Genomic DNA, 22,636 nt, shown 5'->3' on the forward strand with positions numbered 1-22,636 from the left:
TGAAACATATCTAGAGTCTGCCTCCTCTGGGTTCTACTTTCTTCCTTTGGTTCTGGCTTTATTACCAGAAAAAATGTCCCTCCTATCCCTTTAACTCCCTGCTAAGTAGCAATTTTATTCTGCTATTCTTTCTACTCATCACCCAAGGAAGACAAACATCCTATTAGAGCTTGACCAAGACTATAGTTGACTCTACTTGGAACACATGCCTCTCCCAGGTCAGGGAAGCAGGACTTCAAATGAAGAAGATTTTTAAAAATGGAGGCAGGGAGGGTGTCCCCCAAAGTAAAGGATGTTACTTACGCACCTTTAACTTTGGGGAACATCCTTACGCATGTTGTAAAGTCTATTCAACAATTCATGGAGGTAAATTGTAATTCCTTCTTCCCACTTCATTCAGCATAGCAGAAATAAAGTCATTACTTTGTCAAATAGATTTCTAATGTGACTGTAGTTATACAATCATTGCACTTTCATTTCTTACAGAGAAATTACTTTTAGTAGATCTATTTTATATGAGCCACAATGTAAGGCATTTTATAGGTATTAGTTGATTTAATTCTCACAATAAGTAAGTATATGAAATGACATAGTAAATACTCAAACCAAAAATTCAAACTGAGTTGAATATCTCCAAAACACCCTATTTTTCACCATACAGTCTGAGAGTTTTAACGCTACTTTGAGTTTCTTTACTGAAGGCATTACAAGTTGTAGAAGAAAGTTCTAATCACCTCATTTAAGAAGGGCCCATTCAATTAAACAGAGACAATTATCCACAGGAAGTGCTTTATCAAACACCCTGGAAGAGTTCTATTAGCCTCATGCCTGAAATTCCTCCATTGGAGATTATTTTGGGCTAAGTCATTACTGCTGCTTTGCTCTGTTTTACTATTAATGATTCCAAAGAGCACTTGTTATAGTTTAATCTCGTCAAAATGTAAATTACCCTTTTTACATTACATCGGAGTGATATACCTGAAGCTTTTTTGGTTTATGATCACATTGGCTATACTAGGGGCTACTCCTGGTTTGGTTCTTGGAGGTTGCTTCCGGAAGTGCCCTGGGAACTATGCAGTGCTGGGATCAAATTCAGGGTCTCCCCCACACAAAGCATGCTCATTAACCCTTTGAGAGCTATCTTTCCATTCCAATATGAAGCTTTCTTCTGTTAGCTAAAATCTTTATGTGCATCAGATTCCTCAATCCTTGTATATAAGACCCCCGGGAAAGAAGACAAAGGGCCAGGTGACTTCATATTGCTGACAGGTCATCTGGACAAAGCTCACAGCAGTCGGTGGGTGACTGCACAAAGAATAGGGAAGAACCTTACAACCTTGGTATTCCTAATAAAAAGTGATTCAGCACTAATCACAGACTTCTGAAAAACCCTAAAAAGGCCTAAACAGCAGTAGAAAGGAAACCCAGTTACCATACAACCTAAAATTGACGAAGGGAACCATGGTGAGAAGCTAGGAACATTAACTATTATTCCCTGATGTTACATATTTAATTTTAAAAAACATAAACCTCTAGATACATATTATTTAATAATGGAAGATACAATAATCTTTAGTAAGTAGGATGAGATATTTTATATCGCACACCGTTACTGCTGCTACCACAATACTACCCACAGTAATCTTATACAAAACAGTGTCTCAGTTAACATAAACCCTTCCTGGCATTGGTAGGCTTCAATGTTCCAGAAAGGGAGCAGGAAAGAACGAGCTGCCAGCAGGTCTAGTCTCCTGCCATCTCAGTTCTGTAGCACCCCTGGAAGACTACAGCTGAGACTCCGTCAAACTATTGGCTTTCTCCACTTTCCTTCTTTCGTCAGACAGTTGGGAAGCATTTGTTTTCTAACAGTTTTAAGAGTTCCTTTCCAAACAACGCTTGCATTGTGCCTAGGTCACAATATGCAGTCAATAAGCTTAACAGAAGAGGAGGAAGAAGACATCATAACTATATTTTTTAGTTTCTTAAAACTAAAAGACAAACGAGGGTTGGGAAATGAGTGAACATTCAAGGTCATGATAGTTTACCCCACTTGTAAAATACAGATGTTAAGTTTATCCAGCATCAGAAAGATATATGCCCTGGGTTTCCTACTGCTAGTTCTATGTTCTTTGTATAGTAAGAAATTCATGCCAAGGAACAGACTGTATATTTTCAAATGAGAGCACCAGATATGGTGCTAGGCTGAGTCCCTTACATGTGAACACATTTCTACTTGTCAAAGTAGAAAAAGAAATACTATTGTTCAATGATGGGAGACTTCCTGTCCCACATTTCTTGGGGACTGGTGCTTTAGCAGCCAAATAAGAACTTATTGAAATGTCTTTGTGGAACATTCAGCAACCAAAGTTCTGGTGAACCAACACTAACCAGAGTGATTCCAAATTTTGTCTTCTGTATCAAACTGCAAACAGGGAAACAACAGGCTGACTTCACTCCTTCTGAAGAAGCTTCAACCTGAACAGCTCAAAATCTCTACATGTTTCCCTCAGGACACTCAACTGAATATGCAATGACCTCCAGTCTTTATCTTTGTTGTTTTCTCCCAATTACACAGAGAGACTTCATACTGTCTGCATAATATAAGTTTAACTTTAGGGATGCCCCACCCTCTAGCCAGAACTGTTTACAGAAACTGACCACAACTGCTTGATTGGAATTATGTACATAAAAAAAGTGAAAAAATGTGTGCATTGTTGAAATACATACCTATAAACATTTACATATGTACTGTGCTAAAATAAACAGTTTCTTTTGAGTCTCACAGAACATATGAGCTAGAATGAACAGAAATAGATACCAATGATTATAGGCATTAACTACTTCATACCTACACTGTCACTAGGAATGGCTTCTCATTCTATGCCTGACTACCTCTGGTGATCACAAGCTGACTAACCTCTTGAGGCAAGTATGATTCATCTTTGGGAGATCACTATTTCATTCTACACAAGCACAATGTACTTCCAAATAAAAAAAATTTAATAGAAAAAGAACAAGTAAAATGGTTTCTAATCTGTTACAGAGCTACCCATTACATTATTGTTATCCGCTGAGATTTATTTAAGGAGATAGTAATTGTAATGGTGGGGACTGGTGCGGGTACAGTAGGTAGGGCATTTGCCTTACATGCAGCTGCCCTGGGTTTGATCCCCAGCATCCCATACAGCCACCTGAGCGCCGTCAGTAGTGATCCTTAAGTGCAGAGCCAGGAGTAATCCCTGAGCACCACTGCATGTGGCAAATAAAACCCTCAAATAATTGCAGTGGTCATCAAGTCTGTGAATAACAGTCTTGCTAATGGACACTGCCTTTAGAAAGCTCACTATGAGAAATTAGGTAGTCCTAATTAGATAGAAATTAGGTAGAAATTAGGTAGAAAACAAAGGATATATATGAATAGGGCAAAAACTATATCTAAGAATATCTATAATAATAGTAATGTCTACTGTTAAGAATGCTAACTATGAATCAAAAGACATGCCCCTATGAATCAATAGAAAAAGTACAATCTTCCAGAAAAAAATACACTCATGGGCAGTGTAATCTACTATTATGAACCAAAAGTACAGTTTGTGAAAATGATCAACCAGAGAGACTGAAACAAAAAAGCGTCTTCCTACTACAATAGCAGGTAAATTAACCATGATAAGTTATACCATATTTATCCCTGACCTGTTACTAAGACTTTTGGCTATTCAAGCAACTTAAATTGCTAAGCAAATTTGGGTCCCTGCACAATGATTGAATTTTTAAAAATCAGTTTTCTACTGGGAGATTAAAATAGCAGCAATAATATGGCAATTAAATGAGAATCCCTTCATCTCTCTACCACCACCACCAAAGAGCAAAAGCAGGGGAAAAGACAGGATGGCTGGGCTCTTACCACTCTCCCAGCTGGGTATATCCTTTCTGTATCTCTGCAGCACTGTAGAGGACGGGCTTTCCAACTCACCTGCGTTTTGAGAATGACATCCACAAATTTAAGCTGTCACCCAAACCTCAATTAAGTCTCTATAATCTGAGCTGCCCTTAGGAAGGGATGCCAGAGCCATGACTTTTCACAGCAGTATTAGCAAAGTGCATGGCATTCCCTACTGTGTGCTCTACTCCAGCAGGATATGCAGTTCCGAGCAGGTTAACAAGGCATACAAGAGAGGGACACAAAGATGAGTAAGACCCAGGAGCTCTAAAGTCTAGTAGCAAGACCAAAAACATTGGCCTTCCAAATGTGTCCTACCAAATATCTATTCTGGTTCTTTTGCATGTCACTGACAATAGACTGGACCATAGGTAACGCTAATTTACATGTTTCTTGAGGTATGCTGGCTAATGAGTTCCCCACTATGTTTTTTCCCCCAGAAAACAGCTGATGGAGTGTTCTAAGTGAATGTGGCACAGATTAGGAGAAGTAGAAGTGATGACACAAAGACAGATGAAAGAACAAATGAGGCGAGAATGGGGAAGATCAGGGGAACAGCACGGGTGAATTGTGAAGGAAATGGACACAAAGGAATTATTTCTAATCACCTTTTACATGTTTGGACCAGAATTGCACTTCAAACAGTGTTCTGTCTTCATTTTCTTTTAAAATTTTTGGAACTTAAGAAAGTAAAAGGACTTGGGCCAGGAAGAAAGCTCGGAGAAAACTCAAGAGGCTGGAGCGTATGTTTTGCTGAATTTGATCCCCAATATCGCATGGCCACCCAAACTCCACTGGAAAGTATTCCCCAGCTTTGCCAGGTGTGCTTTCCCCCCAAAAAAAATCAAAACCCCAAATACTGTATAATTTATTTCTTCCAATCAATACTTGCAATTATTGTACATTAAACACAAGGTTTTCATTTCTATGATTCATATAAGAAATTTGAATTTTGGCTGGAGTGACAGTACAGCAGGTAGAGCATTTGCCTTGCATGTGGCGAACCTGGGTTCGATTCCCAGCATCCCATACGGTCCCCCGAGCACCACTAGGAGTAATTCCTGAGTGCAGAGCCAGGAGGAAACCCTGTGCATTCCTGGGTGTGACCCAAAAAGAAAAAAAAAAGAAATTTGGAAAAGGGACTGGGAGCCAGTATAGCCACAACATGGGTGTGTACTCATACTGGGCTCCATCCACAGGACCAGAAGGTGCTGTAAGTATCCATGAGGATCACTGTATATGGCCCTGGAGGCCCTGAGTATTACTGGTGGTCCTGGTATCACAGAATCCAGAAAGCTCACAATGAACCACTGATGGCCAAGTGTCCCCAAGAAAGGACTGGAGCCTCCTGGTCACCACAATCTGGGAGGTTCCTGGCCCCTACCCAGAGAGAGAGAGAGAGAGAGAGAGAGAGAGAGAGAGAGAGAGAGAGAGAGAGAGAGAGAGAGAGAAATAGAGAGAGGGAGGGAGAGAGAAAGAGAGAGAGAGCATAAATTCCTCATTGAGTTAAAACTTCTTCAGTTTGGGTCAAGAAGGAAAAACTGCCTAGAGAGAGGATAAGAAGAGAAACAGAAAAGAAAGGAAGCAATTTCTCCTGGGAAACCTGGAATGATGGAATAAAAAGTAGAAAAGGTGAAGGAAATAGTTCCATCCTTGTCCATGCCAAGGTTTTTCAGGTATGAGTGTTCCCCATGAAATGAATCAACCAACCAAAATCCATAGGAACTACAAATATCCTAAAAAAACATCTGAGAAGTTTCACACTGCCAAACAAAGATTGGTACTCTTTGTGAAAAAGTGAACAATTTAGTTGTAAAAGCATACGGGGTTTTAAGATCAGGATTACTGCATGTTGTACAGAATCATTTTTCTAAGTTAAAATTCAGAGCTCAGCTCTGTTTAACAATTAAATATTATAAATTCTCCCACCATTTATCCCAAAGCATCCCCAAAAGATTTCCTGTCAAAACTCGTTTATTACCCGAATGAACTGATGCAGGATATATATTAATTTTTTTTAAAAAAATCTCTGTCTCTGAGGGAAATATTATTCCTGAGGAATAATGAGCAGAAATTATAAGCTAGATGAAGATATGTGAGTAACTGAACTAGGTCTTCTCTTGCAAGATTCTGAAGACCTATTTATATTTGCTTAAAGCACTAATGTGACAAAAAAAATGTGGCTCCAGATTTAAGAAGTATACCTGTCAACATTTTATAGAAAAAAGTGAAAATTAACGATATTGGGGGACAATTAGCAGAAGAAAAATTCTATTCCATGCACTAATTAAAATGTCCATACTGCATTTACTAAAGCTAAAATCTAGACGAATGCACATAGTCACTAAGAAAAAATTTCACTGCAAATGCCATCACTTTAAGTCCTGTTTTCTGGGCTGTCAGCAGATGTGGAATATGCCTCCCATTCATTTAAAAAAATATGCAATGAGGAAGCTAAGCTACAGACTTGTTTGGAGTGGTTTCACAGTCACACCTGAATTTCCTCCACGAAGAACAAAGCAGAGGACACACGAAAGTAGCTGCAAATGTGTAATCTACGTCATTTTACAGCCAGCTTTACTTCTCTCTGTTATTGTTACTGAGCACTGCTCTGAAAAAGATTTCCTCATCAGGTATGAAAAATGGATTTGATTTGTACACCACACCAAATTGCATGTCATGATTTAAAGAAACTCAGAACTCTAAACTCTGCATTTCGGTAGTGTGGGGAAAAAAAGCTGTAAGATTATCAACAGAAGAAAAGCAAAAAGGAGTTTTGGTTTTTTTTTTAGTATTTCAGATATCCAACATAGCCTATGTATTGAGTTACTCCACTTTGACAGTTAATTATTAGCTACACACCTATCAATCATTTTAAGACATGCACAGTCTCATTTTCCTGCTATCTTTGCCACAAGATTTAAAAAAAAGAAAGGAAAACTAGCCCTAGAAGACAATCACACCAAATAGTCAAGCACTTAGGATTCTGCACAGTACAAATCACACTTACTGATTTTTTCCTCATCTCTTGCGAAAGGAAAGCAGCAGAGCTGGCCCATGGCACTGGTGCTGTCTTTCCTTCCCGCTGCTCTTCTCCAGGGCACCCCAAATAGAAACTGCAGTTTAGACCACGGTCTGCGAGCACACCCTGCCTATTTCACTCCCCGGAGCAGCACACGGCGCTCAGAGAGCCAATGCACAGCCAGAGAGAAAGGAGAAGGGAACTGGCTGTGGTGAGCGAAAAGGCTCCACCTCCCTGTCCTCCAGCAGAGAGCAACTGCTCCGGGACTGGCCTCAGTAGAAGTGGGCAGATGCTCGCCTCTCTCCCACCAAACTGGGAGCCCTCGGCCCTAGATAAGCACCCGGAGACCACTGGATGGGTCTCTGCATCTTAAAGAAAGGGAACGGAGTGAGTTCCTTCTCCCGCAAATACTGTAATTACACAGGGAGATTCAAAGGGGAAAACATATTTTCTTCCTGCTCTTCAAAGAGGAAGAGTTTTCTTGGATCCGTAGCTTTTTGTTTGTTGCCTGAACAGGGAACTGGTGACTGCAGAACGTGGGAAGCACACATCTAAAGTAACCAACTGCATCAACAGAGGCAGGAACAGGAGGAGGACTGACTGCTATCCGCACTTTGTGGCATCTCTTTTCAAGTAAAATGACTGCTTTCTGAACCACCACTTTGTTCCCCCAATTAATGCATTTAACCAAAACTATGAAAACTGAACTTACAGTACTAAATAAATCAACAGCCCTGATAATGCCCCTGTCTCAAGAAGCATCACGGAGGAAAAAGATCAAGGATTGATAGGGACCTCTTTCTGAATGAAACCACAAGGTGGTTAAGAAAATTCAGGGTCAGCAAAACAACTAATTTTGAGACACAGTATATTTATTTTGAGCTTAGCAACATGGGATCATCGATTTCATGCTCAAAGTCTGTTATTGTGTAAAGGGAACACCCTTACTTTAAGACACTGTAGGGAATGAAAGATAGCGCTGAATGCCAGACACACATTTAAATCAAACTTAACTCCTCCACTTCCTAGCAAGGTAGACACATACACATGCCTATTTACCAGGAGTTAGAAGGCGTGGGCACCGGATGATGAAAATTTTCGGAGGTTTTGAATGTACTCTGTCTGCTGATTTCATACTCAGCTGAACAAAAAGAATGTGCAGTCTGCAACTCTGCACGAATTGTCAATTTTCTTTATCCTAGACACTATTGACTGTGTTAACAAAGAGAAGTAGCTGCAGAAAATACTCTTCTTTGAGAAAAATGAACGACTCCTGGCTTTTCCCAATTACTAACATAGCTGTACTAATAAAAACCTTTAGATGTAGAAAGCCTGAGATTTGAATCTCAGATGCATGCAGCACTAACAGTTAGGAAACTTTGATCAATTTGTCTGAGTTTCAATATCTTCATTTGCTAACAGGTTCAATTCATCATAACATTATGTTTAATTTGTTGTTGCAAAGTAGACAGTGCGGAGGAAGGAAAGAAGAGAACAGCTTGTCTGAGAACTTAATCTATACGTATCCCACTCCATCTAGCACCAGTTAGCAAATTCTCCTTTTCCAATTTCCAGTCCTGCTAGCTGCCATCTTGAAATACTGGGTATACATGCATCCTATATAGCAAAAAGTGCCCCTCACTCAAATTCAATGTCCAGGGAATGACATATTTTCTTCATTTTTGGTTTTGTTTTTTGGGGTTTTTGGGGGGGGCGGGTGAGGTATCGCACCCAGCAGTGCTTAAGAATTTTTTTCTGGCTCTGCACTCAGGAATCATTCCTGGCAGGGCTCAGGGAACAGTATACATGAGGTGCCAGGATCGAACCCAGGCTGGCTGCATGCAAGGCAAGTGCCCTACCCATCCCAGAACTATCTTTCTGGTCCCTGGGAATAACATTTGTGACTAATCCTACCAATTTCATTTTACTGACTCTTCTGTGCTGGAACTATAATGAGTATTGTGTAATTAAAAATAAAATATGTGGAACATTAACAAACAAGGCAAATTAAAAATTAAAAAAAAATACAACAAAAACAATTCTTTGTGTTGTAGGCTATACCTGGCAGTACTTCGGCTTGTTCCTGGCTCTGCACTCATCAATTACTTCTGATGGTACTCAAAGGATCCTATAGGGTGCTGAGGACCAAACCCTGGTAAGTTGCACATAAGACAAGTCCTCTACCAGCCAAGCCCTCTATAGTCTAAGGTAGCTATACTATCTCTCCAGCCCCTCATCGCCAAAACAAAACAATTCTTAAATTCTTTAAGAAAAACATAGTGGTTACTAGAAATGAAGTTTAAGAAAGTAAGTGGAAAAGGTGGAGCGGTTCAATTTGATATGGTGAAAGGAACAAGAACTATAGGGAACGGGTGTGGTACTATATGTATATATAGTATATGTATATATAGTATATAGTATATGTATATATAGTATATATGTATATGGGCTGGAGCGATAGCACAGCGGGTAGGGCATTCGCCTTACAAGCGGCCAACATGGCCGACCCGAGTTCGATTCCTCCGCCCCTCTCGGAGAGCCCGGCAAGCTACCGAGAGTATTGGATATGCCAGACACAGTAACAACAAAGTCTCCAATGGAGACGTTACTGGGCCCGCTCGAGCAAATCGACGATCAACGGGAGGGCCTTTACCTTTTTTACCTTTATACATATATATTTATTGAGTTACTATTTTGGGATATATATATACATATATATAGCAAAGAACCTGTACTCTCAAAAAACACAGAGAACATTGCAAACTATATGCAAATTAAATATAATGACATTAAAATTCAAAAGAAAGTTAAAGAATAAAATACATAACATGTATCATTGCCTAAGTAATATATCTGTATATTTTGCAAAGAAATTAGACTATGATGTTAGGCATTTCTCATAAGCATTGAATAATTTAACGAGAAGGAAAATAGCAGGTAAGGTATTTGCTCTGTATGTGGCTGATCCTGGTTCAATCCCTGGCACCACAAATGATCCTCTGAGCACCTCAAGGAGTGATCACTGAGCAAACAGCCAAGAGTAAGCCCCGAGTATGCTAGGTATGCCCCCCCCCCAATCAGGAAAAGGCAAAAGAGCAAATTAACCACAAATAGGTTGAAAAAAATTTAAGTTAAGAATCCTCAAACTGGCTTTTAATAACACAAATAATTAGCACACCGTTTAATCATGCAGACAGGGTTAGAGTCTGAGTTCATCAGCATTAAGGCTTTAATGCTCTACTGTAGGTTTCGGGTTACTCTTATCCCAGATGGTCTTCACATTGCATTCTTTGGCTTTTTCAATAAATTTGATTCAATAAATATATAATTAAATTTGATTTCATTTCAACATATTTCACTAGTTTTACTGTACATGGATTCTCAACTTAAAATTGCTGGAATATTTATATATTTGGATGCTTGGGGTGGCACTGCACTGTAGCACTCCCTGTAGCACTGTCTTACTGTTGTTCACTGATTTGCTTGAGCAGGCACCAGTAATGTCTCCATAGTGAGACTTGTTTCTGTTTTTGACATATTGAATATGCCATAAGGAGCTTGCCAGGCTCTGCTGTGTGGGATACTCTCGATTTCTGGAGGAATTGAACCCAGGTTGTCTGCGTGCAAGGCAAATGCCCTACCCGCTATGCTCGAGCCCAGATGCTTGGGGTATTAAGGAAAAAATAAAACATACTTGAACTAGAAATAATGGTGAAAAAATTTCTAATTGTTTCTTGTCATTGAATTAGCTGGCACCTCAAATTTCAACAGCTATCATTTCAGGAGGATCTAGAAAGTGATTACTTTTCTAGTTACTCTGTAATATGGTAGCATGTACTTTTAGTACAAAATATGTCTTTCACCCTTCCCTAGTTCACAAAAGCAATCAAGTAGAAAGGTGAATTAATAATAAATACTATGTGATACTTTCACAATATATAGCACTGTAGCACTGTCATCCCATTGTTCATCGGTTAGCTTGAGAGGCACCAGTAATGTCTCCACTGTGAGATTGTTGTTACTGTTTTTGGCATTTTGAATACACCACGGGGAGCTTGCCAGGCTCTGTCATGCTTTCTGGGCTCTCCGAGAGGGGCAAAGGAATCGAACCTGGGTCAGCCTCGTGCAAGGCAAATGCCCTACCTGCTGTGCTATTGCTCCAGCCCTTCACAATATATACAAATGTTAAATCATTATATTCTATATCTGAAAACAATGTAATTATATATAAATGACATTTAAAATGATTTTTAAAGACATGAATAAAAACTAAATTTACCGATTAATTTTCTAGATGTCAGGCACTTGGCTATTTGTTTTCCATTTTACTCGTTAAGGTAATTTCAATACTAATGAATCTCTACATACTGTTATTTTCATTTTACAGACCAGAAAATTAATCTGAGAAAATCATTATTTGCAAAATCTCTCAAAAAACTCTTGACTATACTGGGATTTCAATCTGTCTGGAGGCATAAGTCTTTGGGCATTAGAACTGATTCTACAATTCTATACTGTGAAATACAAGTTGTCTGCAGTATCATCAGTTATGTATTTTATAAATTTTATGTATTTTGTGAGTTTGCTAGTTTCAGAATAATGTGAAGAAATGCTAATGTTTTGTCTCAAAATCCTTTATCAATGTTACTAGAGTACTGTAATCCTATATCAAACAAAGGACCAAAAGACAGGTCCCTGATTAGAGCTTCCTGCCATGCATGGAGAGAGAACTTGATCTAGAGCACAGATATATCACAATAACCCTGACAGCTACCATCTTCCAGGAAAAAGAAAAGCATATATCATCCACAAGCAAACCCTAAGGATATTAAGTGGGTTTTATTAGTGATTAACAGAAACCCTCTCTGAAATATATAGTGCTCTTCCATAACTGGTTTAAGATTAAAAAGAAAGTTAACCAGAATAAATAAAAACTCTGATGTGTTTACAAACTTAAAAGCCTATTATTTTCCATGTTTCTTTTCTCATATACCTGATCACAAGACAAATCATGATTAGAATGTCTGCTAATGCCTGCATTTTTATTTTAATGGTTAAAATGACAGGAATAAAGCTGAAAAAAGTAGGAGGGGTGTCAGCTACTTTTCAGGCACTCTGATATATTAGTTCTAATAATTTTCTGTTATAAGAAAAAAATTCTTAACTGTGACCCCTAATTTGATTCTCCAACTCTATTGGTTGATAATCCTTCCAATTTATAACCGAATACTTATATTATTAGATATCTCAGGAATTCTGCTGTGTCTGATGTGAAATAAAGAACAAATGGCACTGCAAGATTCTGACCCTAAAACCACACAGATTAGCATCTCTCCCAAGATAACTAGTTCCATTAATTTAAAAAAAAATAAGTTTCTCAGAGATGATAATAGGACAGAAGGAAAAGAAAAAGCAAATGTTCCTTATTTAAAAGAGCAAAGAAAAAGGAAACATTACAATCATGGTGTGTAAAGAGAGGAAATTTTTCTTTCACTCTGCAAATACTGAAACTAAGCCTTAGAGGACATGCCCAAAGCACAAAAGAGATTCTTGAGGAATATTTCACTATATGGCATGTGGCACACACAAGGAAACTGTGATGCCAAGAAAAGCAACAATTTCAATAAAAATATGTAAATTAAAGAAGTGACTGACAATTTATGGAAACAGGCCTCAAGAAATCAGAATGTCTGGGAATATATCACTAGTGTTTTATGTTGACACGGGAGTGCCAAAAGACAATTATTCTGAAACTAAAAAGACTGGATAAACAGATCCATTACAGTATTCTACTTCTTGGTGTTGTTGCAAAACCAAATCCCGATTCCAAATCAACAATCCACTAATTATATCTATCCCCAGACCTAACAGATGATCCAGCATTGTTTAGCCTTTGCTGCTTCTTTGTAGACTTTTTGAACCAAAGGGCAAGGTTCTGAAACTACAGTAATTATTGATATTTCAAAGTTCTTCTTAGGAATGTTTGCTACAAGGCTACAAGGCTACAAGGCTTAAAATAACAGCTAAAAGTATTTATGTATTATCTCTTTTTAAAGCTCAATGTTAAAGTCCAGTTTTCAATTGTTATACAAAAGAATTTTGGACTGTGAAATTCAATATCCAAAAAGACTTTTTGAAGCATTATTTATCAGGCTTTTTACTTCTCCCTCAGAGCTTTAGTTGTTTTTTTCCTTAAATCTGAAAGTTGAAGGTATTTGTACTTGAAATTGCCATATGCTCTATAATTTAGGTATGTGATTGGAAAGAGAATGGTTTGTTTTTTTCCCTTTAAAATACATACCATATGCAATGTGTGTGCATTTAGGGAAAGGAATGTTACAATCCACAGCTGGAGTTACAAAAGAAGTCCTTACCATTTCATGACAGTCATTTCTCAACTTCTGCTGATGCATCCCTCAGCACCAATTTTCAAATGCCTCCCCCATGCTTACTAGCCAATCACTTATTTTCTATGTGTGTTTCAATCTAAAACATGGTGTAGAGTTGAAACTTTTTATATTATCTGATGGAAATAAATTAGGAAGGAGAATTTGGTTCTCTGTTCAGAGAACGGACAGCAGCAGAGCTCTTGAAGCTTGAGATTGGCAGATAGCATCTCATATTTGGACATTCTGAATTTATATGATGCAGCTTTTTTATCAATTCAATTTGATTCTAATTAGCATTTATCAGAAACTTAGGATGTGTTAAGGTGATAGTCAAATTAGTTCTTGAGGGTAAGCTCACACTGTGTGGAGTCAGACGCTTAACTAGGGTCCATTCGAGAAAGCTGCTACCAAAGAGGGCAGGAGGCCACATGGTAGACACAACATTCATCCTGGGGAAATCCTCTTCTACAGTCTTTAATGCTACTCCTAAGGGAAAACAAAGGCCAATAAAATCATTTAATCTAGGCAGATACTGCTCAATCCTACTTTTTGTCTGTTCTTTATGGGTATTAGTGACAAAAATCACAAAAACTGATACAAATTACTTTTTCAAGAACACAGTCAATGCTTGGATGTTAAGATCACTCGCTTGCTCTCTCTTCTCTCTCTCTTCTCTTCTCTTCTCTCTCTCTCTCTCTCTCTCTCTCTCTGAAAAGAAAAACCAAAGGCTTAATCTGCTAGCCAGTACTTGTTTTATCTGACATGGCTGCTCTTGTATTCAAGTGCCTTTAATCCTCTAAGACCCAGACCTTTTCAGAGAGAAAGCAATATCCTTTAGAGAAATTAAAAAGATATTTCAAAATAAGTCAACGGGACTCTGTAATTTTGTATGTTGTAAACAACCGAGAATTTAATTCTGTATTTTCTAATGTATTGAGGATTTTTCACAGTTCCTAATTATGGGGAATATCCTCAATCCAACTTGAGCTCTGAAAGTGATCCTCTGTTTGACCTTGGGCAAAAAAAAGCAGTCACACATGTTTCCTGCTGTGTAAAGAATTTAGACTCCAAATATAAGGTTCTTAAAAAAAACAGCAGCTTACTATTAAATAATTTTTTTCTCTAACAACAGTTACAGAAATACAAAGGAAATCAAAGTGAAGTCCCACAATTATGAAAAACAAAACATGATGAATTATGTTCAATCTAGATTGGATTTGACAGGTCCCAGGATTTGTGATAATCCACTATGGCCCTGGATGAAGTACAGCTGATATATTGTGTCAATATTCATTCTGTTTATGAATACTACTAAGAACATTTCGTAACTGTCAGAACTGTTTAAATAGACATAAAACCAAAATACTCTATTTTTTTTAATGCGTTCTTTTTCAGAAGCGTCGAATTCCAAAGCATTTCTCAGGAAACCTGCAGGCCACTGTGGGCAATTTGTTTAACTGTGCAGGCTTAAAGTTGCAAAGTCTGGACCTGAAAATATAGTGCCATTCAGGCCCAATGATACTGGGCGTTGAAGCAGGAACTGCATGGATCCCAGTCAGTTGAGCTATCTCTCTGGTCCTGCCTTTCTTAACTCACATCTGAAACATGTACCTGTAGAATACTTTGGCTGCAAGCAACAAAAAGTCTGGATTCAAATGGACAAAGAAGAATCTCCTATGTAGATGATCCGTAACTACTATAATCTAAGGTAGAGTCATGCTAGGATTAGTGAGTTCAGAGGCCTCACAAGAATCATCAGGATTCGGCTTTCTGATCTCCTACCCTCAGCACATGTGTCTGTAGTTACCTTGCAGCCCCTGTGGTTAAGATGGCAGCCAAGTCCAGGCAGCCACATGAATACTCAACAATTTCCAGCTGAAAAATATTTGCTTCACTAAAAATTATGGTAGCAAGAAAACAACTCTTTGAGATCCCAAGAAAATTTGGCCTCATATACAAGAGATTCAGATGACTTGCCACTTCATAAACTAATTATTGGCAAGGAGAAAGAAACCAATCATGTGTATGACCAATGGCATGTCTAGATGCCTTGCATCCTGTCATCTCACAGGAGGAGGAGGGGCAGCCAAGAGGAAAGAGAATGAAGAACAGGCATTGCATTCATGGCTACTAGATATTTCTATAGAGAGACATACAAATATATATAATTAACAGTATATATATATATACAGATATATATTTTTAAGGGAAATATGATCTCTACTGCTAAAGGCAATTAGGAATGCAACTGAAAAGGTTCTCTTCTAAAAACCAAAGGGGCCACAGATATAGAACAGGGGTTAAGGCGCTTGCCTTGAACACAGCCAGTCTGATCTCAGCATCACATATGGTCCTCTGAGCACTGCCAGAAGTAAGACTTGATCACCATTGGTGTGGCCCAACAACCACCCCACCAGCACCCCACCAAAGGGGAAAAAAGCTCTAAAAAGTAAATTGCTTAAAAAGAATTACATTGTGATTTTAAAAATAATCTTATCATATATAAGCATGCCATATCTATGACTAAAATGTTTATGTTAGAGAAGAAGTGGGAAACTGTGATCATCACTTCTCGAAATCTTATTGTGCTAAAACAGACTTCTCAGAGGATGCTTTTGCTTTGATCAGAACTGCAAGCCATGAAGATATACTTGGCAGCTCTGGTTCCATAAACATAAAAACTTGAAATGATCAAATGCAGTTTTCTGTACTTACATCCGCAATCAAGACAAAATAATCACCTGAATATCTAGTCAATGGAAGATCAAATAAAACTACAATTAAAGAACTGACAAAATGTTTTCCTCTAAACTACAGTTTAGTGCTTTAGATGTTTTATATAAAATGTTAAAGTCAGGAAAATATCAGAGGATCTTTACAGGTTGTGAAAAAAGACAAGGAAATAAACTATATTCTTAGTTTTTGAAATCATTATCCAATATTTTTCTATAAAAAGTTTAGCCGTAGAAGCAAACTTGAATAGTAATAAAGATAGTCTTATTTGTCTGTTTTGGCACCACACAGAGCAATACTAAGGGCTTACCCCTGCCTGTGCTTGCGGGACCAAATGAGAGTGGACTGCCTTCAAAGATGTGCCTTAACACCATGTAACATCACTCCTGCCACATTAGCGGATATTTTCATGTGATTACTGTTCAGAAAATCCCAGAGTGAAGGAAGAAGCAAAAGAGTTTGCCGTTTTCTTTTTTTTTAATCCCCCAACAATCCCACACCATTTTATCTCTATCCTATTTCTCTAAGGTTTTCTTCTTTCTTTTAAAATCATTAACCCAGCATGGCTCTGGCATGCGGGTACCAGGACATTTTTTCTGAACAGCAATGGGACCGCCCTGGCTCCCAGGCAACCTCTGATTCCGGAAGTCACGCCCACAACTCGCACCCCAGCGCCATCTTACAGCACACAGCAACAAAGAAAAAAACCGGCTTGAGGGCCCCACAGCTCCTGGAGAATGCTCCGGGCCCCAAACAGAGCTGATAGCACTGGGAGGTCCCAGATGGGGTAGGTGCTGCCTTCCCACCTTCTCCAGATGGAATCCCAGTGACCACGAGCATCTACAAGCATGGCTATGGCATGTGGGTACCAGGACATTTTTTTCGAACCACGCAGCCACGTATACGACATTTCCTTATATGCAAAGTGATCAATGGAAAGTAAATCATCCAACATTTCTCCCTGAAAATCAGCCTTGAATGGTAGTGGGAAAATCTGAGCAAAAGATAATGCCCAACCTAAATGCTTCTGGGCAGTATATTTAACTATGGTGCTATGCCACCCTGGGAGGGGAAGGGTGTCTGTCTCTCTGCCTGTCTCCCTCTGTGGCGGCGACATGGTGTCCTGCATTTTCTTTGAGCCTAATGAACAGCCAGGTCTGAATGTTGGGGAAAATTCCAAATAACTGAGGTGGGTCTTTTGTCGTAACACTGAATGTGATCAATGGGGAGAGAGAGAGAGAGAGAGAGAGAGAGAGAGAGAGAGAGAGAGAGAGAGAGAGAGAGAGAGTAAAGTGGAAATCTGCCACACAGGTGGGAGGTGGGTGGGAGGGGTGTATACTGGGGTTCTTGGTGGTCGAAAATATGCACTGGTGAAGGGACGGGTGTTTGATCATTGTATGACCGACAGAGACTTGAACTGAAAGGCTTTGTTACTGTTCTCATGGTGATTCAACAAATAAATAAAAAATATTTAAAAAAAGAATTAAAAAAATAAATAAAATAAAATCATTATCCCAAATAACTAGCTGAAAAACTACTTTGAAATCCTATAATTACCAGGTACCTGCTTAGCCTCTGTCTGTCTCTCCCTCTCTATCTCTCTCTCCTCTCTCCATCTCTCTCTCCTCTCTCTCTCTCTCACTCTCTCTCTTTCTGACTTTCATTAACCTATTTTCAATCACCTCTCTCCTGGCTTGATTTAATCACTTGATTGGACCAAGAAGTGATTTAATGTGCTCCAAACTGAATTTATCATCTTCCTATCACCAAAACATGTTTTCTATTTTGTACTCTAATGCTATAGAGTGTAGCATTATAGAATACAGAGATACCATCACCTTAGCTGTCTAAACTCCAAATCTGGAGCCAAACTTGGCTTCTCACCTGTCGTTCATAATTTCACTAATTCTGAAGAATATCGATTCTTCCATCCATCTAGATCTGCAATGCACCCTTCCTTTCTCCAGCTTCACAGCAAATGCTAAACATGGGAAATTATCAAGACCTGTCTAAACAAGCACTTACAGGCACCTACCAGTCTTGCTCATTCAAATCTTCTATTTCTTTCAACCACTATGATTTCAGATTACTGATGGATGCACAAATCTGATCTTGCCATTTTAAGCACCAGATTTTTTTTGATGTTTCCCATTCCCTACAAATTAAGAATTCATATAAGACCTTAAGCATATGTGATTCATGTCAAGGTAAATTACCTTCCCCCCTCCGATTCACATCTCAGTCCAGAATTACCTTCTCTCTCTTTCCCAAAATTCTCTACTTTCAGTTCAAACCTTTTATCTTCTATACTGTCTTTCCTGCCAAGTTAGAAGTACCCTCCTTTGGTTCATGTTAATATCATAACAGTCATTATTTAACTTGTACTGGTTTGCTTTGATGACTTTTGATTAGAAAGTAAGTAGACTCTTTGAGAGTATAGTTTGTATATAATATAAATACACCTTTGATATTCAACATGCAGCAGAATTTTTTGGATATGGTGAATAAAATAAATGTTTAATAGATTACTCAAGTTATAATAAAAATCAACTGAAAAAGCTTAATGGTAAAGGAGAAGAATTGGCATAAAACAAGCAGCTCTTCAAATTCTTGGGAGCAGCTAGAAATAAACTGATAGCTCAACCACTATTGTTGAATCCCAATCTCACCAATGGTGCAAAAACTAAGAGTCTCAGTCCAATAATATCTGTCCTTCCATTCTTACTATAATAATAAATATATAACAAAAAAGAATAGAATTGGATTTTTAAGACCAAATGAAATAAAAAGAACTTTGTTATTCTCTTGCAATAAATTAAAGGCAATAATAATCAAGGTCCAGACTTTGACAACAATCAAAATACAACATGTGAGAATTGGTTAATTATGAAAAATATAATTGGGGCACAGGTAAAGAGAAGTGGGTTCTCTGATGTTGAAATGATGTATGCATAAAATTTCTGACAGTATTGTAAATCCCTGTTCCTCACTAAAAATGACAACGTCAGGAAATCATTTGAGTCACTAGATTAGGTGACCTCTTCATTACTTACCATGAAAAGGGGGAAATGGTAATTTTATCCATCTTAAGATATGGTCATTTCATGTATAAAACCCTGGGGATTTGATCCCCAACATCCTTACCAAGAAAAAAAAAATAAGACTTTTTACAAATCTCTCAATACCTTTTTGCTCTAGTGTTTAACAACCTTTTGAATCCAAATTTTTTTATGAATTTCTAGGATATACTTATAGCAAAAATTATGGAAAGTTTGATTTTTCTTTTTCTACACCATTCTTGAGTAATTTTTAAGCTCATTTTAGGAATTTTATAATGAAAGCAGCCTTAAAATAATGATCCTAGTGACTGAACAGTTATGCATGATACGATGTGTTTGATGTACATTACTTCATTCAGTCCTCAGAAAATTCTCATGAAATAGCCATCATTAACAAGTTCTTATAGATGGGATCATGATTGGCTAAGAAAAGGCAATTGCTATTAAATTACTATATGTATAACTCTAAGAACATCTGGGTCACTATGCTTTTTCTTTATATAATATATTCTCTCTTCACTACTCTATTTCTCCAAGCTTCACTGAAATGAAATTTAGTTTCACGTGTGTCTTTTTTGATTTTACCATAAATTATGTTTTTATATAACACTAAATAAACAGGCAAACTTTGTGACAGTAAAAAGACAAGTATTAATTTCACCACTGCATTTACAAACACAATTTCTACATAAGAATGTGTATGGAATAAAGTATTACGTGATAGCACAGTGGGTAGGGCATTCGCCTTACAAGCGGCCAACATGGCCGACCCGAGTTCGATTCCTCTGCCCCTCTCGGAGAGCCCGGCAAGCTACCGAGAGTATTCGATATGCCAGACACAGTAACAACAAAGTCTCCAATGGAGATGTTACTGGGCCCGCTCGAGCAAATCGACGATCAACGGGAGGGCCTTTACCTTTACCTTTACCTTTATACATCAAAGTATTTAATATGTAAAAATAAAAACTAACATGTAAAAAAAAACTATGGTTTTGCTTTTGAGATGCACTTATGTAAATCCCACACATATTTAAGAGGAAAAGTTCAAGGGCTGCATAGATAGCAGACAGGATAAAATGTTCGCCTTGAATGTGTCTGACTCTGGTTTTATCCCCAACAGTACATATGGTACCCATGCACCACAAGAACTGACAGCTGAACACAGAAAAACATTAATCCCTGAGCACTGCTGGGAATGGACCACAAACGAGAAGAAAAAGAAAGAGCAAAAGAAAGAGAAATGAAAGGAAGGCAGGAAGGCAGGCAGGCATTAAGAGTACAAAATTAGAATAACCAGATATGGGTGTTCTATTATTAAGGAAATAAGAATACTATTATAAGTATTCCAGTATGACTAGTGCTATTATTAGTATTAATAATTAAGTATTAATTAATAATTAATAATAATTAACATATTAACACATTTATACTACTATCAAAAATGTGCTAGATGCTTTCAAAACATTATTAAGTATTAATTAAAGAGATGGAAAGTATTCAGAAGCAATAGGGTTAGCTATATATAAATTTTGGCAACCATCAGGGTCCAAAACACAAAATTTTTTACCTTAATGGTCTTGTTTCACCCAGACTACACTTTAATAATTTCAATCATTAGTAAATATTTATTTGGAATTTAATATTGGTGTTCATATTTTTGAAGACACACTTTAAAGGCTTAATAATAATTTATTACCTCATCATTCTAACAGTGCTGCTTAATTTGTCAGAAAGTTCCATTTACTACATATCACTGCCCCTTTAATGTGTAGGTTCCTAAGGCACAGAATATAAATCATAATATTTGAAACCAAGCCAACAGATGGTTGGATTTTCAAAATAGCCTGAGTCACAGCTGCCATTTCTTATTAGTATCCAGATTAATAGCTGACATACCAGTTAAGATACAGTGAGACATCACTAACATTAATTTTCTCAGTGACTTATCCTGAAGCTTCATCAAATTCAAGCAGATATAAAGAAAGAAGAGATGTCCAATAATCACATGCTTTTCACTTTTAACTGGAGACATATAACAATGAAATTTCAAACACTTTCTTTTAGAAAATGTTTCATCAAAGGAATGTTTAAGAGAACAATCAGATTACAAAAAAGAAGCAAGACTGGCATTTGAAATATAGTACTTTAACAAGCCAATGGTTCTACTTTTCAAGAACATACTTTCCAAGAAAAATGGCATAAGTCCCACTTAAACCTGGATATTCTTGGTTTTCATCTTTGATCACATCACCATACGCTCACATCTGAATGGCAGTTAAATGATTAATATATTTCTGTGACATAAAGTAGATAATAAAAACCCTATACACAGCTCTTATTAAACTATCCCAGTTTAGAACAAAAAATTTTCAACTGCTAAAATTTTCAAGTGAAAAAAAAAATAGTTCTCTCAGACGGCAGACTCTTTTCACTTTTCTCTCTTCTAACATGCTTGAAATATTTATCTTCATTAGTCTAAGTAAAAGGCTGGAGCAATAGCACAGCACTAGGGCGTTTGCCTTGCACGCAGCCAACATGGCCGACCCGAGTTTGATTCCTCCGCCTCTCTTGGAGATCCTGGCAAGCTACCGAGAGTATCTCGCCCACACGGCAGAGCCTGGCAAGCTCCCCGTGACGTATTCGATATGCCAAACACAGTAACAACAAAGTCTCCAATGGAGACGTTACTGGGCCCGCTCGAGCAAATTGATGAACGGGAGGACAGTGACAGTCTAATTAAATAAATTTTCCTTAATCATCTCAATGTCAGCCTGGACAAAAGGAAAACAAGCCAAAAATTTTGTCCCTATTCACCATAAAAGAGATAATCCTCTACTACAGACTTCCCATATTCATTTCCTGACTGTCCACTTCCCATTAGAAAGATTTAAAAGTGCTAAAGTCTATATGAGTCATTTATATAGTCCACATGAGGCATTTCTGCATGTTTTACACTTTAATCAGAATGCTTAAATGAAATTTAAAGAGGAAGTAGAAAGAAAAATTAAGCAGTAAGGCATCACACCCTTTCTATTTTGGAAAGAGACAGCTGAGTAGACATCACAATTAATTCGCTGAAAAAAAAAAGATTGGATATCTTGTTCAAAATTGAGTTTGCCAAATAGTCTGAGGATTTTTTTTTCATCATTTCACTAGACCCAGAAAATAAAGCAGCAATTACTAAATACTTAGTGAACAAGGCTCCTCTTAATATTAACCCAAATCTCCCCCAATTAAGAGCTTTTCCTTATCTTATAAATATTTACTACTCTAGGAACTAAATCATATTTATTTATTTCAAAATAGATATTATTGGTAGAATAAGCTTATTATGTCTTTATAAATACCACTCTAAGAAAAATTACTGTCATAAATTAAATATAAGAGCAAAATTACATTAACATTTTTGCAATTTTCCTGTTTGGCTTAAAACAAAACCTTTATCTTCATGTGAGTTCTCATTCAATGAATTTCATTGTTATTTCATTTGAAG

General features: G+C 37.6%; 1 protein-coding gene across 4 annotated transcripts in view; it reads right to left on the reverse strand.

Moving 5' to 3' along the window:
- The window catches only part of AKAP7 (A-kinase anchoring protein 7), a 137,290-nt gene that overhangs the window by 22,717 nt on the left and 91,937 nt on the right, over nt 1-22,636 (reverse strand). The window contains exons 1-2 of one of the 4 annotated variants that reach the window (XM_056126218.1): nt 6,951-7,164; nt 3,905-3,973 (exon numbers count right to left, since the gene is read on the reverse strand). The exons of 2 other annotated variants lie outside the window; for them this stretch is intronic. In XM_056126218.1, coding sequence (XP_055982193.1) covers nt 3,905-3,973; nt 6,951-6,999 — 118 coding nt within the window. In that variant the 5' untranslated portion in view covers nt 7,000-7,164. Of the gene's footprint in view, nt 1-3,904; nt 3,974-6,950; nt 7,165-22,636 lie in introns of those variants that run through there. One more of the 4 variants, XM_056126219.1, reaches the window with a different exon arrangement.

This window comes from Sorex fumeus, unplaced genomic scaffold, assembly GCF_029834395.1.
Source record: "Sorex fumeus unplaced genomic scaffold, SorFum_2.1 ptg000061l, whole genome shotgun sequence".
NCBI classification, from domain to species: domain Eukaryota; kingdom Metazoa; phylum Chordata; class Mammalia; order Eulipotyphla; family Soricidae; genus Sorex; species Sorex fumeus.